Here is a 17037-nt window from a genome sequence, read left to right as displayed (position 1 = left end):
TCCTTTGTGCCCAGAATGCTGGGTATCTGCCTGTTTTGGGTCTGGTCGTGTGTATTGCAGTCCTCTACATGGCTGACACGTCTGCTAGACCGAGCTGTGAGGACAGGAATCAGGCTGTGCCTCTGTACTCCTAGCCACCATGGTGGCACTGAATGCTTGTTGATATGAAGGAGCCAGGATATGCACCTGGCCCATAGTAGGTTCTCAGTAGGTATTTGTTGTAACAAAATGATAGTTATATTAATAAAATTAATTACGTCCGTGTATGACTGACTTACGTGACTGTCATCTCTCATGGAACGTTGCCTTTTGGGGGAGAGGAGCGGCTAGGCGAGTGGCAGGGTGCAGATGGATGGCACAACAGTGGCAGAAAAGTTCTCATTTTTCTATGAATAATTTAATGGACCCCATTCCTGGAAGATAATCTTTCATTTTCCTTAGTTGTAGCCTTAGATCCTCTAGTTTGGGCACCTTTCATTCAGGGCTAGTGTCCTTTGAAAAAATAGCTTGTTAAAAACAAACGAAATATCTTTGAATAAAGTGGAAATTTCCCCCCAATTTAAGCCTTAACTATAATTTTATGTGGCTTTTATATTAGACCTTCTAGTTCAGCCATCTTTAGTTGTCAGGACTGAGAGGTTTGGGTCATTGTCCTTTTTGAGCTGAAAGGTCAACCTTTTTAGGTTAAGCAGTTCTAGATCTGTGGGATGAGCTAAGCATTGGGTGCACAGCCCGAAGATCCATGTCTAGTAGCCCGATCAGCCTGACTTGATCAGAGCCTTGGCAGCTTATGGTCTAGTATACTATTATCTTAATAGTATTTAAACATGGATAACTAATGGAAAGTTTATTTTCAGCTAAACTCTCAAATATAACTGTCAGATAGGTAGTCACTGGAAAAGACTGTTGACTCAACACAGGGAATACGTTCATTCAATTTAATGAAATCAAATGAGATAATGTGTGTGAAGCAGTGGCTGAGGGCAGAGTGTATAGTAAGTGCATAGTAAATACTAGCTGTAATTGAAGCGCTGGTATCATCATTATTATCTCTCCCAGCACAGCGCCTGAACTTAACAGTACCTAGCAGTGTGCAACGCGTGTTTATTAAAGGAAGAATGAATGAGACGTGTGCCTGCCTGCTTCTCTCTCTCCCCACATTAAATGCTTGTCTGCCCTTATAGCTGGGGGACAAGCTGACATAAAAATTGGCTTGCTGAAAGTTTCTCGGTCCCATTTGTCACCTTACCCTTGGAGCCCAATTGTATGTCAACTCCGTGTCCCCTCTGCTGCCTGCCAGTGAGGGACAGACCCAGGTCACTTCCCTATGATCTGCTTTAGCTGTCAAGGCTCTGGTCGAGCTTGGCTGATGGATGGGTGCCCCCTCTGTTAGAAACGTCTCCACGGGCTGCCCAGGAAATGTGCCTGTGCTATATTTTTCTGGGTGGCATCTGATGCTTGAACACTAAGAAACATGGAAAAGAAAGAGTTGGGTTTTGCCCTTCTTGAACATGCAGAGTTCCGAAGGTCTGTTTTGAGTTACCTGGTTTGAGAAACAGTTTTGCAGATAGGCCTCTCCTTCCCTTTGCTGAGAACCCTGTTAGTGGAGTGAGGAAATCATAGAGCAGTTTGCAGGTGGAGACCAGGATTTTCTTGCTTTTGTATGTTTGACTATTTTTTCCCCTAATTCCCGTTTAACTCCAAAGGGGTGGTGATTCTGAATAACCACCCTAATTATTCTCTTTCTTTGATTTGCAGCACTTGAAAGAAGTGAATGAAATGTGCAGCTCGGGGTGTCATTTCTGAAGGGAGGCGTCGTCGTCTTGGAGAGGAGTCCTCCATGAGCCTGGCCGAGGCCCTGGATCTGTGTGCAGTGGACTAAGGATTTAGTAGGATGTCAACTGAGACAGAACTTCAAGTAGCTGTGAAAACCAGCGCCAAGAAAGACTCCAGGAAGAAAGGTAGGGCTGAATTCGTTCCTTTCTTCATGGCTGCTTGTGTGTACAGGAATGAGTTTTTATCTCTGGAATGATACATCATCTATCTTTATGATTGCAAATATTTTTTAAAAAGTCACCAGCATTCTTGGGCATATTTTAATGGTTCTCCATTATTCTCTGGATAAAATCCAAAATTCTTTTTATAACATATAAAGCCCTTGCCCAGCCGGGCGTGGCTCAGCAGTTGAGCGTCGACCTAGGATCCAGGCGATCAGTGTTCGATTCCCGGTCAGGGCACATGCCCAGGTTGCGGGCTGCAGCCGATCAGTGACTCTCATCATTGATGTTTCTGTCTGTTTCCCTCTCCTTTCCTCTCTCTGAAATCAATAAAGATATATTTAAAAAAAAAAAAACACACACAAAAAAACATATAAAGCCCTTCCGGATATACCTTCTACCCATCCCTCTAGCAGCGCCTCTGCCTAAGCCCCACCTTAGCCCTGTCACCCTCCAGGCACTCTGTCCACTGTAGTTCACCTTGCACACACCGGTGGCTCTCAGACTCCGGCAGCACCAGAATCGCCTGGAAGGCTTGTGAAAACTCAGATTGCCGAGTCTCGTCCTCAGTGTTTGGTTCTTTAGGCCTAAGACAGGGCCCGAAACTCTGCATTTATAACAAGTTCCCATAAGATGCTGTTGCCGTTGGCTCAGAGACCAGACTCTGAGACTCATTTGACTCTTATTAATCCAGCCTGAAATCCTTTTGTCGCGCTCCGCTTTTTTCTAGATGGACTCCCCCTTACTGTTCAGTCGAGCTTAGTGGGACCTCCAGGAGCCAGGCTTCCCTTACTTCCTAAATTGGGTTAGTTCTTCCTGTGTTTTGCTTCAGTAGCACTTCGTTAGGATCTCAATTTACTGTATTAAAAATGTCTAGTGTTTTTGTCTGTCAGCTCTACTATATACTGTGCAGACCCAGACCCCTTGTTCACCCTTCCACTCCCAACACTTAGAAAGTGCTGGCACAGGAAGGCACACAGACGTCTCCGAATGAAGACTGCCGTGCACAGTGTTAAAATAAAATAACTCTATGCATTTCCATGTTTTCTGGAGAATTTGGTCCTATCGCTTTATGACTGTGCTTTTCAGTAAGTGTGTCTTCCTGTTGTAATTGGATGCAAACAGCTTCTTGCTGTGTGTGTGTGTGTGTGTGTGTGTGTTTTCTCCCCCTGGTTTCAGCTCCTTTCCCCCGTCTTCTCAGCTGCATGGAGCAGGATTGATAGAGCTCTTTCAGGTCTTGAAATCTGTCAATATGGGCTTGCAAACACGGATGCCCTTGGTTGCTTTGGATAGGCAGTGATTTGTTTGAGACTTCGCTGTGCCTGCCCTGTCATATTTGTGATGGCATTTGTCTGACACTCTCTGGAAACAAGGGACATAAATGTAATACATATGCAGCTTTTGGAGAGCCAAAACCCCAGGGAGGACTGTAAATTTTGTTTTAGATGTTTATTTGAAACACAAATATTTTGGAAGCGGTCTATTTTATTCCTGAAAATTTAATGTAAGCCTTGTTCTTTATGCATTGTGGTCTAAGCATAATAGAAGAAAAGCAAGCAGGTGAGAAAACAGGTCTTGGGAGAACTACATGGGAAAAAATTGCGGAATCTGGTATGTACGAGAATTTAAATCCTTTTGCAGTGGAAACTGACAAGTTACATATTTGCCTCAAATTTAACCTTTCCACTAAACTTGTGCCCTTGAATGCTTAATGCATTAAAAATTGTATCTTCGCACACATCTTTTCATTCTTAATTTTAACATGCAAAACCATAAGTATTCTAAAGAGAGGATTCAAGTTTTCAGAACATTGGCTTAGTTGAGGATTTGGGATGGGAGTGTGAAGGTGACCTTTTAATATCCTTCTCGTCTTCATATCCTGATAAGCTCTAAAACCAGCGCCATACATATGCAAGGAGTATCCTCTAGTGAGTGGCTAATCCCACGGAGCCTGGGCAGGCCGACCTGGCTCCAATTCTGGCTCTACCATGTCCTAACTGTGTGACTTTAGAACATTACTTTAGCCGAGCCTCAGTTTTCTCTCCTCTGAAATGAAAATATAGTATTATAAACCTCAAAGGCTCACTATGAAGATTAATTGAAATAAGGCAAGTAGAACACTCAGTATAGTACTTGGCGTATATATTAAAGGCTCAGCAAAGTTCAGCTTTGTTCTTCCTTTCCCTCTCTCCCTCCCGCTTTCTCGCCCCGAGTCTCTCCGTACCACCTTTCAACCTCTCCCTCTTTTATCATCTTTCTTCATTTTCTTCCTCTCACTTCTCTATTTCTCTTATTCCATTTCTACCCCACTCCTCCTCTCTGTCTTCTTTACCTTCATCATTGTCATCCTCATCTTGCATTGTTTCCTCTTATCCCGTTGTAGAGCCAAGGGGATCTTAAAAGGGATGTGGCTGACTTGTCACAGAACAAGATTTCAAAAATTGTTTGTAATTATGCAGCAGTGATAAACCATCTTTATTCTTGATATATGTGCCTGACCCAAGACACCATGAAACCACACTCGTGTTAAAGCAAGAAAGCGAACGTGCTGGTAACAGGATTAATTTATTTATTGTTCTTCAGTTTTGGCGATGGCATAATCAGTGTTCCACTAAACACATGTTAGTAACTGGGCCAAAACAAGTAGAAGTTTAAAAAAAATAAAGAGTTTACATATTGACCTTGAATCTTGAATATGATTGTATTGCTAGACTCTTACTAATACTTTCTCCAACTCCTGTTTGATTTTCTGTGGAGGCAACATATAACCATGTATGTAAGTTTCTGTCTTCCCCTGCAGTACTTAAGTACTTCTTTTTCTTATCTTATTGCATTGGCTAGGTGTGTCAGTATAATATTTAGTGATACTAGGTATCCTTACTTTGTCCTTAAACTAATGGAAATGCTTCTAAATTACTGTAAGTGTGATATCTAAGTTTTTGCTAAATATTCATTAGTTCTCCATTTATCATTTTTCAGGAAGTCTTTTTTAAGTTTTGAATTTACATGTTGAATTTTATTATATGCTTTTTAACATTTATTTCAATGCATATTTTTACTGTTTTAATTTATCTTGAGGTATTTCACTGATAGATTTTCTAATCTTCATTTCTGGGGTAAATTCTACTGGTTCATGGTGTATTGTTTCCTATATGTGGATTTGATTTGTTGATATTTTTCCCAGAATTTTGATATCTATATTCATCAACAAGATTGATATATAACTTTCTTTTCTTGCACAGTTTTTGTGCCTGGTATTAGTCAAATTTTATGTAATGCTTTCACTGGTAAGGAAACACTGAATAATATTTAGGCCTTTATCTGGGAAAATGTATAGGTTTCTTTTTTAGTGATTTCATTTGACTTTTTAAAAAGCTTTATATGCTTATTATTAAAACTTAGAAAAGACAAAGTAAGCATGCATAATCCCATCTATCAAAAATGACTACTTGTTAACATTCTAGTTATTTCCTTATGGACTGACTTTCAGAGTGACTTGAAATTATACTCTTTATATCCTGCTTTGTTTTGGACATTATATTGTAAATACATTTCTCATATTATATGATATTACAGACTAAAAGAGCTTTTCCCCCCTTGGCAAAATTCAGATAGCTCCTGGGGCAGATATTTTATTTCCTACAAAAGAATACCTTATGACATGCATCATCTGTTGTGGCTTAAAGAATGTTAAGAGGCCCTTTAGAATTACTCATAAACCTATCCCCCTGGTTCTTCACTCAGGCTGTTGAAACCAAGTCAGACAGATTTAAATGCAAGTCACGCAGGGGCATATTTCCCCATAAAATGTGTTTCTAGACAGGCCATGTATGAGAAATAACTAGAGTGTTCACAATTTAAATAAGGAAGGGATGAAAGCAGTGAGCAATAAAGTTGTTTTCTTCGTTTCATTTTTACTGCATTGTGTTGCCACACTTAGAGCTTGTCAAATGGTGCATGTTCCAGGAGTGGGATTTGACGGAGGACTGGAAGAGGAGGATGTGTACTTTCAGGTGTGTCACCTACCTTCAGAGGGGAGAGCAGTTGACATCATTCTTTTTATTTGTAATCCGGCATTCAGCCACCCAGTGGAAGACCGTGGTAGAGGAATGGGTCCCCTGATGAGCAGACTCAGACATTTTGGGGGGCAGTTCCTGAGGGTTTCAGCCAGCGCCATCTGGCAGAGCGCTAACTTTGGAGCCAGACAGAACTGCTTTTTAATACTAACTGTTCTCATTATCTGCTGTGTAACCAGAGATGGTTATTTAGCCTCTTTGAGCCTTGTCTTTAAGTGTGTGTGTGTGTGTGTGTGTGTGTGCGCGCGCGCGCGCGTGTGCATGCATGCGCACACGTGCTTGTTCCAAGAACAACTGGGAAAGTGGACAGGAAATATCAAGGAAAATGGACCATGTTGTCAAGCTACAAACATTCATTAATAGCCATCCTTTATTGAATGCTTCCTGCATGCTGGCCATTTTAGATAAATTGTCCCTAATGAGCCCAAATCTTACATCACCTCATGGAACACGTAAGAAACTAATGTTCAGAGAGATCAAGAGAGAGATCAGGAGACTTTCCCATGTCACATGGCTTGTCTAGATCTAGAAAGCACTAAATCTGCCCACTGTGGAAGTCTGTGCCCCTTTCCATGAATGCATTCTGTGGGTAACCTTGTGCCATGATGCTCAGGGTTGGAGAATGTGAAAAATTACAGGGGCTATACTGTTTTAGGGGGAGTGGGCATGGAAGCAGATTAGCCACGTCATGTAAATTTATGGCACCTTTGTCTTGGCAGGGGTTTGTATTTTGGCAAGCTAATCACTCCTCTGCTAACTCTGTGATTTGCAGGCTTTGGAAATGCAGAATCAAGGATTTAATTACAAGACCACATAAATTTCTCTGAGGTTGATCCATAAAGCTCTTGGGCTGAAGGGTTTGGGAGGGAGGGAATATTGTTTTAGGTCAAAGAGTTCTTACTTAATGGTCAGACTGTCAGATCATATGATGTGTGACTGGGAGAGACTTCTGTATCCTCCATGAGCACCTAGCCTTGAATTTCTTACAGGACACCTCCTTCATTGTGGTCATGAAGGCAGACTCATTTCGGGTTTCATTGGTGACTTTGTCCAGGGCCTCACTCTGACTTAAAAAATTCAGGCTTTCTTCAACTCCTTCACTCCTCTTTCCCCACTTGACTTTATTTTATAACCCTAGCAGTATACCATACAGGACAAGACGCCAAGCAAGCTTTTTGAGACCTGGTCCCTGTCACCCATTCTGTCACTTTGTCACACCGAGCCGCACAGAGCTTCAGGTCCCAGGATGCGCCTCTGACTTCTGCGCGCACTGTTTTCTCTGTTCAATCATTTTTCTCACCCTGTTCGCTTGGCTAGCTCTTGGGCACCCTTCAGAACTCATCAAGCACTTGGTTTAGCCACCATCCTTAACGTTTCACCATGCCATCGATTGATTAACCATTGATTGTCAGCCCCTGCAGCCTCCTAAACAGCTCTCGAATCCATTCGCTGCCTTGCCTGGCTGCCCCTCTCCTGAAGATGGTTCACGCCATCTGGGTCGCCCCACCACCCTCCTCGCTGGCCGTCAGGTTTCCAGTGCTCTCCATCTCCAAGCTGCTCTTGACTCTCCTCGCTTGCTGAATGTACTCTGTGGGTTCACCCTGTGCCATGATGCTTGGGTTGGGGAATGTGAAAAAATTACAGGGACTACACTGTTTCAGGGGAGATCTGATCGGGCCCCATCTCTGCTTCAGACTCTTCAGTAGTCAGCTCCTACTGCCCCCAAGATAAAGTCCACACTGCTTATCTGGCTTCAGAGGGGCCCTGTGTGGCCTGACCCCCCCTTATCTTCCCAGCCACCTCTCACCACTCTTCCGCAGAGACCCTCCACTCTGTGGCTCGACTGAATTAATGTCAGTTCCATGATCCTACCATGTGATTTTTCACATCTGGAATTTTGCAAATGTTTTTTGGGTTTTCTCCCAAGAATACATTGTTCTTTATTCTTTTCAAAGCTTATTCCACTTTTGCTTTAGTTTAAAGTTAGATATGACTTTTCCCAGAAATGCTTTGGTGATTCATTGCAACCACCTCTATGACCCCCATTTGAGGGTTATGACTGGTCCATGTGCTCTCAAAGCACCTCCTTTTGCCCATCATAATACATTATTTTAACTACCTTTTTATTCCTCTTTATCACTCACTAGGCTGAGAGTTTTGTGAGTACAGGGACCGCGTCTGTCTTGTTAACCTCTTCACTCCTGCTTCCAAGCTCCTTCAAGCACAGTGTTAAAGATGCAGGTGCACAGCAATGTTCGTTGAATGCATAAATGAGTTAATAAAGGAACTTATGACTCACAGAGCCTCACCTGACTGGAGTTGTGAGGGGTCCAGAGCATCCCATATTTATTCAAATCATCACATTTTGCTACATTTTTTCCTATAATGGTTTGCTTATTTCTCTGTTTGTGATTAGCTATGAGGTCCTAGCACAGCACCTGGAACATGGTAGGTACTTAGTAAATGTTTGTTGAATTAATTATCATAAAGTGGGGGGAGATGATTTGTACAAGGAAAAAGAAAATGGTAAAATGCTCACATATCCCCTAAATGCTGGCTCTTGAGATTCTTATAATGTTGCACTGAAAATTCCTCCATTCCGTGAGCTACTTCTCGTGTGATGTGTGTCCAATCACGTCTGTGCTGTAACTTAGCGTGATGTGGGCCGTGTTGGTAGTGAGAGCTGTAAGATTCGCCATAGCAGTTCATCCTGCTGCTCCATTAAGCTCAGTGTGCTGCCTCTGGAAGTGGAGGGGCCTGAATTTTGATGTTGGGGAGAACAAAGCCCTGCACATTAGCCCTCCGTGTCCTGGGCGTAGGTAAGGGTGCCTCCTTGCTGGGGTCGGAGAGGCTTCATTTTTGCAGGTACTTAGTAAATGCCCAGAGCAGAGGGTTTATGATCTTGTGGGCTTGCTGAGCAGACCATGTGCCCAGGTGTGCTGGGACTTCAGCAGCCCCCTCCCATTGCAGCACAGCTTCAGGGATGGTCAGGGTCCATGAATTGCAAGACTGAGCGTTTCTGCAGTCCATCAAGAAAACACCTGTAGATCAAAGGCAGAGGAGAGGGTGGAGTGGAGGTGCAGGGGAAATAATGCCTTTTGTTCATGTTATCTCATTTAAACTTGAAAATAACCTTTAGGCAAGTATTCCCATTTTACTTGGGAGGCAACTGAGGCTCAGAGAGGTGAGCAGCTTTCCTGAGGCTGCAAAACTTGTAAGGGAACCATTTGCATCTAGATCTCTGGCGCTAGAGCCTGTCCAGAAGCTTAACACTGGGTTAAGCTGCTCCCTACTGAATGGTGTGTCCTCTTATCAAGTATCAAGTAATGTGAACCCTGAAAGACACCTTCCTGCAGATGCCACTAGTAGCACCATTAGGTGGAGATGGCCTCAGCAAGAGAAAGGAATGATGACAAAATATGATGGAGGTAGAGGAGGAGTTCAAATGCGTAGGAAGCCCTAGCTCTTCACCTCCCTTGTCTGCGGCATGTGGGAAGTTGTCACACACAAGGGCTCCACATGATTGAGAAGGAACCATTTTCCTTTCTTAAGGATGTCAGTTGCCCTGTGTTTTTCAGACATTCAAAGGTAAAGGCTCAGTGAATTTGAAGGATTTTGATTGTGCATAAATCGAAATGCATTTCTAGATCTTAGTTTGGAACAAGCACTCCAACTTTGCAAATGCTCCCAATCTAGGAATATTTTAATCAGCCCATTTCACCTTCCAGTAGGCATCCCCACATCAGAAATGATAATGGAGATGCTGGTGAGGAAGGTAGTTGCTATCTGTCAGCAGTAACAAAAATATCAGGTGACATATTCAAACGTTTACATGTATTTTTTTCAATCAGAACAACCCTTTGAAGTAGCTCCTGTTTTAAACTCTCCAGTTCACAGACCAGGAGCTGGAAATTGGAGAGACGAGATGAAGTCAGCGCCATAACCCCACAACCCATGCTCTGAATGGCCCTGCTGTTCTGTCTTACTCATCCATTCAGTAAATGGTACTAGTGCCTTAGATGCAGTGTTTTGGGTCCTGAACACACTGACCTGCTTGGCAGCCCCTGAGCATGCGTCAGCTTGCTCAGCCATCCTCTTAGCCTGGGGAAAAAAACATCTCTTCTCTACCTGTCCAGGCTCACCTGAGCCTCTGAGACCCAGCTCAGATGGCCCGTCCATGAAACTGCTCCTTAGCATTCCCTTCCTCCCATTTGATTTAAGCCTTCCTTTCCCCATGATTGTCAGCATATTGGTGTATTTAAAAACATAATTTAATCCAGACAAAGCTTTTATTTCTTTCTTCCATCAGTTAGGACTTACTCAGGTACCTTTCTTCCTTGCTAGATTGAGTCTTAAGGAGAGACTTGATGTCAAGGACTGTGGTTTGTGCATCATTACATTCTCTCAAAGGCTGGGAGCAGGAGAATATTTAGAGTTCCGAGCAGGAAAATGGGAAATGACATTAATTACGTGACTACTAAAGGCAGCCGGAGAATATGAGAGATTTATGAAATTGATAATAATCCCATTTTTCAGATGTGGGAACGTAACTCAGATAAGTTCAAAATAAGTTCAAGGTCACCCACCATGTAAATGGAAGAACAGGAATTTTACACTCAGGTCTAAATGATCCAAAGCTTGGGATTTTTCTGCATTGCCATGTTGTTTTCCAGTAGTGGCCATGGAGTAAAACCTCAGTGAAAGCTCAATTCCTAGAGGCCTGGTTCCTGTTGTAAAGTGATAGCATTATATCCAATTTATTTTACAAAGAATTCTTAGCCCTGGCCTGTGTGGCTCCAGTGGTTAGAGAGTCGGGCTATGCACTGAAGCGTTGCGGGTTCAATTCCTGACCAAGGGCACATACTTGGGTTGCAGGATCGATCCCTGACCCCAGTCAGTGTGTGTGTGAGAGGCAACCAATGGATGTCTCTCTCACATCAATGTTTCTCTCTCACTCCCTCCTTCTCTCTCTAAAACTCAATGGAAAAAATATCCTTGTGTGAGAATTGAAAAAAATAATAATTTCCATATTGTCAGTCATTGTAGATTCACATCCCTCAGATTTGGGACTTTTGTCACTTGGGTCTTTCCACCTCCCCTCGCCCTTGCTACTGCTCTAGGGATAATTTTCTATCTGATCGTTAAACAGAGGCAAGAAGAGCCAGGCAGGAACTCGAGTTGGAGGAAGCCCAGAAGATGATGAATAGCAGACCTGAATCTTATCATGTATTTCAGAATGATGTACGGACTGTGGGAAACTGCCTTTGACAAATGTGCACGGGAAGGGGAATTATCTCCAACAATGAAAAATGCTCTTATTGTGTGATCCTAAAAAGGATCAGGACCCCTATCATTGGGAAAATGATCATCCCCGTATCCCTTATGAACAGCAGTGTGGAAGCGTGTGCTGAAGATGTTGGATGTCTTGCTGAAGCTCTGATGGATGGCCATGAGCTGCCGTCAGGTGGGACTTAGGAGAGCTAACTTGATGGTTGAGAGCAGGTGGGAAATGTGCGATGACGCTGAGGTCGCTTTTAGTCCTGGCTTCGTGAGGCCCTATAAGACTTGGACCTGCTGTCTTAGCCGCCTACCCACTGGCCTCTGGTCAGGCTGAAGCTGTGATTAAACAGTAGAAGGTATGTGATATAAGTTTGTAGGAAATAAAACCACTTCTATAGGTAGAAGAAGACTAGTGTGCCAGGCATTTTCAATATTTAACCTAATTTCATCATCACATTTCACATACATATGTGGGAAACTAGAGTCTTAGAGATTCAGTGACCTGCCCAAATGCTAGAAACTAGCAGAGGGAGGATTTGAGCCTGAACAATTCGATGTCAACATCCGTGTGCTTTGTCGTCAACATCCGTATGCTTTGTCGTCCATAGTAACTTTAATAAGTAACCTCCTGGTGGGAGTGGAAAACGGTAGAGATAAAAACAACACAGTGCATATGTGAAGGAGGGCGCCCACTGCAGCCTTCAGCAACAGAAGGTGTTCAAAAAACGCTAGTGGAATCGAGAACTGTCAACACAGATTAATTGTCAGGGGCCATAAAATGGTTATGAAGTTCTTTGCGTTCCATCCTTTCTTCCCTTTCTCCCTCTTTCCCTCGTTCCATTTTTGAGCATTTGCTGAATGTAGGCAGAGTGCCAGCCACAGGAGATTGTAAACACGTTCTGGGCTTAAGGAATTTAAGATCTAATACGAAAGATAGACAACTAAGAAGCAATTATAGTTTGATGCCGTAAATTGAAATCCCAGAGCAAAGATAAACAAGTATCCAAGGACTTCCCAGGGGCTGTGAGATGTAAATAAAGATTCTTGGAGTTCAAATTCGTTCTGTTTTATTTTTGTTCACTGGATGCTTTGTGAAATATCTCCTTTTAATTTAGACATTGTCTACCTATTAGATTTAAACCCCTAGTTATGAAAAGTAAGCTCTACCCTGTCCTCCAGTGAAAAGGAAGGGCAGCGATGAGAAACCTGGCTGGGCAGCAACTCGCTCCCCCTCTGCTAGAGTAAAAGCTCCTTCGAGTTATACACAATATTTCATTCGTTTCCTATTATGCATAGAACCAGGCACATAGTATGTGCTCATTAAGCATTTGCTGAACAATACAATAGCCTATATTAGTTAGGTAATTCTTTGGCCTTTGGCCCACATTTTCCTAGCATCAGTCATTTATATTCCATTACTTTTCCTTTAATGTTTTAAAATAATGATTACTGTGGCTTCTCCTCCTGCTCTCAAAGTTATAGATCGCAAATAGATTTTGTGTAATTTGTTAATGCCGGTATTTTAATGGCTGCTTGGTGCACTAGGTAGAGGATCCTGAAGTCATATCCCGGCTTTGAGTGAGAACAGTTAACACTCAGGTATATTTTCTTTCAGTCTTTTTTCCTCCCTGCACCAGTGTAGGCACACACAAGCACGCAGACACATGCTTTCTACTTATCCTCCTGCGTATTTAATTCTGAATAACGTTTTTTACTAAACCATACAATTTAAACTATGCCTGTGTCATTCTAAATGTTTACAATTATCGTTTTTCTTAAGTGCTACGATTTAATTGTCCTTAGCTTTTACTCACAGAGCCTCTTCCCAGCCCTTCTGTCATTGTTGCCATTTTCAATGTCTGTTCCTCAATTTGCCAAGTTTCGCTGAAGCCCTGGCCCACAGAGCTGCTTTCGGCAGTCAGTGATCATCCTGTTTTCATCCCGGAGCTGACGCCGTGTTTCTCGTCTGTATTTTGAGGCAGGGAAGGTCCTGACTTGTTTCCTGCAGCAGGAGGAAACCCAGACTTTTAGGGTGGGCTCCCCTTTGCAGGTGTCACCGATGGGGGCTGCCCCTCCAGTAAAGCAGTAGAATTAAGATTCGCCAGCGGGTGCCTCTGAGCTCGAGTGGTTTTTTGCAGTTCAAACCTTCTAACCTCAGCTTATCAATTTTAATATGTTGTCCTGGTGCCTTGATTTTTTGGTTCATCTGTTTTAATGTGATGAAATGTAAAAACGGAGCTCAGTTTTGTCTTCTCACTATGACTGCAGGGGTTTTCAGCTGATAACCTCTCCTTCGTCTGTTAAGGATTCGAATTTTAAACAGCCAAAAATACATTTTCTGGTATCTATCATCAAGTGATTAGTGCAACTATTTAGTTCTGGTCGTCTTTCCTATTCTTGGTAGATTTATTTTCTCTTCTTAGAATTCCTCTGCCGCCCTCTCTGTCTGGGAGACTGGAGATGTCATTTAAACATTGCTTATTAGGATTCCATTATTTGTCTCTCATATAGAGTCAGCTAAATCAAAAAGTCAGACGGTGTTTTTAAATTGCAAATTTAAATGACAATTTATAGACCAGGTCTACTGGAAATTTTCTGTCCTTGGCATCCATCATTGCCTGTGTGTATATAGTTTTATGCTCTCTCTTCCTCTCTCGTTTTATCTTCTTGAGAGCACAGCACATATATCCATCAGCAGGATCAGAACTGCCTCCCATCAAACAAAAAATGCAATAGAGATCCTGAGAGGAAATGAAGACAAACACCCTACCCCAGACCTACCTTAAATATTAGTTCTCTCCCTCCTCCTTCCCCTCTTGAAAAAGAAACTTAAGTTAGTCACTTGTTTTAAAGTGTTGAAACCTGTGGTTTAGATTCAGATCAAGTAAACATTCAGCGTGGGTCTGGAAATATGCTAGATACTGATACCTCAGTGCATCTGATGATAAACCAATGATAATGACACTTAATATTACGATAGCTAATATTTATTCAGCATTTACCAAGTGACAGTCACTGTTCTATGTGTTTTATGTGTCATAACTTATTTTAGATAATATGTGTTGATTTTTAAAAAAGGAAACTGAAATTCATGGGAGGCCCAAAGCTGAGTGAGGGAGGGAGATCCAGCTTCCAATTCAGAACTCTGTTCACCACACTCGCTTCTGTTTTCAGTAAGAAAAACTTGGGGTCTATTTAGTATCTTTGTTTTATAAGAATGACAGGTTGAAAAGTCATCTGACTGTGCCTTGCCTCATTTTAATTTTTAGCAGATTTTGTAAGAAGAGGTGGCTTTAAACAGTGAAATCACCTTCTTTCTTCGGTCCATTTTCTCTGGGATCAATGTAGATTGGCAAAGCATTATGATCTTCCATTTCAAAGCTCAAGGATTATCTATCTCGATGGGTAAAATCATCTCTGAAATCCTTCCAAAGCCCGCTGCAGTGGTTGGTACATTTCAGAAAACTCCTGTGCTACCCAGTAGCTTCGGTGATGAAAATTAATGGAGGAAAATTTGCATCTGGAAGGCCCATGTTTAATATGGTCCCACTGCATCCATTATGTCAGACTTTTTCATTTATAACAGGAGGCTGAAGGTCTTTCTTTCGGCCTTTGCTCACCAGGCTCCAATGTCAGCAGCCACCCAGGGAGTCAAGGGCTGGTGGGACTCCAACCAGACATAGGCAGTGAGGGCTTGAGGAGATGAAAAGACTTCCTCCAGCCTGGGAGGAGAAATGTGGAGGGAGCTAGAGGAAGCCAGGGAAGCTCTCAGATAACAATGCAGGTTTGGCCCACCGTGAAAGAGAGGAAATGACGAAAGGGTGGGTGGAAGCACCTTAGGCCTTTGTGAAGTCCTCGAGCCAAAGTTGCTCATCAGAGGAGCCCCATGTCTGCTAGGAATGGACCTTCCTGAGTATCCCTGTCCTGCTCTGCCACTTGCTGCCACCAGCCTGGGGGAGGTGTGGTTTTGGTGCAGACATGGAGTTGGATTTCTGAGTGCAACATTTGAGGCATTTGCTCAGTTTGTTTTTCTGCAGTTGGAAGTCTGCCAGATGCATTTTCATGTCCCCACATTGCATCAAACTGATGCTCAAGATACCTGAATGTATAGGTTGCTATGAGATGTCCTAACTTCAGCTCACAGCCGTTTAGTGCAAACTCACAATTCCGATTCCTCTCCCTGTGCCACCCCATGTCCCTCAGACAAAGGTGGGCAAATGTGAGCTTAAATATGCTGCTAATTGAAGTCTAAGTCCCAGATTCTCTGGCCAGTTAGGCTGGCAATCCCCAGGATATTTTGCCCTTTAACAGCCTGCAAATCCTGACTAAGGGGACCAAAAGCAGCTATTGGGTTGATAGCCCAAGAAGGAAACCCTTTTCATACCTAGTGTTCTTCCCACACAAACAAATGGAAAATACCCACCCAGTCAAACCCCACACCAATGCCAGGAAGGCCTGGGAGTCACATTTTTGGAGCATTTTTCTGATGGCAGAATGCATGGGGCCTTATTTAAGTCAACTCTGTGAACCTCACAGCAACTAGTGTGCTCTTTAGAGTATAGCCCAGTGATTTTGTTACTGTCTTCAAAATTACAAATTGATCCGTCACAGCTCTGCCTTTTAGTAATTAATCCATATGACCTTGGGCAACTTCTAAATTCTCTAGGCCTTAATTTCCTTACATGTAAACAGGAGTGATGAGACCCATCTCTTGGGAAGCTAATTCAGACCAAATGAAAGCATATACATAAGTGCCCCAGCATGGTGTTTGACATATGTGTGGTGACATGTTAGTTTGTTGCTCTTGTTACTATGGGAAACCAAAGCCCGGGTATCATGGCTGATTCTTGGGACACTGTCTCCATGTGTCCATCAGGGGCTGGTTCTGTTCTTGGGGTGGTGGTGGGAAGACACTAGCTGTACCTTTCTTGCCGTCTTAGAGGCTACCACTTAGCAGTCCAGTGTCACTTGTTGGTCCTCAAGCACGCCATGCAACTTACAGCTCCCCGCTCAGTCTTCACATTGGCCTTCCTCCAGAGTCATTTGTTGCTTGGAACAGAACCCGCTCATAAAAGAAGCAATCTGGAAGGCCAGGCATCCCGAGGACTGCAGCCTGGCACTGGAAAGCCAGGCACTGTCGGCTCCCCCTCTCAGCTCTCCAGAGCTATCTTTCTTTGCCCTTTCCAGACCTGCTTCTTGCTTGTCCCTCTACAGCAAGTCTCACCTTGGTCACTGTGCTCATGGCCAGCTTTACTGGCTTCTCCATTCAAGATTCCAACTAACTCTGAGTTAACAGAGTATCAATTCCAGATTTTGGACAAAAAAAATATGCGAAGCTCAGCCTAGCTGTGACGGTGGTCATTGCAGAATTCGGGACATAGAATGTGACAGCAGGTATTACAGTCCACCCTGTGAGTGATGGGTGGAGATCAGTATGGAAAGTAGTGAGACATGGGCTGAACAGGCACAATTACCAAAACGATTCAGCTGGATATCACTTCCTCCATGAAGCCTTCCTGGACCCAGTTGCACTAGGATAGTTAGGCCTCCCCTGGGCTTCTTGGATTCTGGGCACTGACTTCCGTTTCAGTAGCTCTCGCGATGTGCTGCACTTTCCCTGACCCCACGCCCATCTTCCCAGCGGGCCCTCCAGAGGGCAGGGACTGGGTCCGCTTTCTCTTTGC

The 17037-nt window shown here is 43.2% G+C and overlaps 1 protein-coding gene across 8 annotated transcripts in view; it reads left to right on the top strand.

Annotated features, from left to right (window-relative positions):
* DAB1 (DAB adaptor protein 1) overlaps positions 1-17037 on the top strand; it is a 314945-nt gene that overhangs the window by 105006 nt on the left and 192902 nt on the right. For all 8 annotated transcript variants that reach the window (XM_087820466.1, XM_087820467.1, XM_087820464.1 and 5 more), the window contains exon 2: positions 1759-1961. In XM_087820466.1, the coding sequence (XP_087676592.1) occupies positions 1895-1961 (67 nt within the window). In that variant the 5' untranslated portion in view covers positions 1759-1894. The remainder of the gene's footprint in view (positions 1-1758; positions 1962-17037) is intronic.

The sequence above is a fragment of the Miniopterus natalensis genome, chromosome 9 (assembly GCF_054644295.1).
Source record: "Miniopterus natalensis isolate mMinNat1 chromosome 9, mMinNat1.hap1, whole genome shotgun sequence".
Classification (NCBI taxonomy): Eukaryota; Metazoa; Chordata; class Mammalia; order Chiroptera; family Miniopteridae; genus Miniopterus; species Miniopterus natalensis.
Note: the sequence above shows the minus strand (reverse complement) of the source record. Positions and strands in the feature narration are given on the sequence as shown.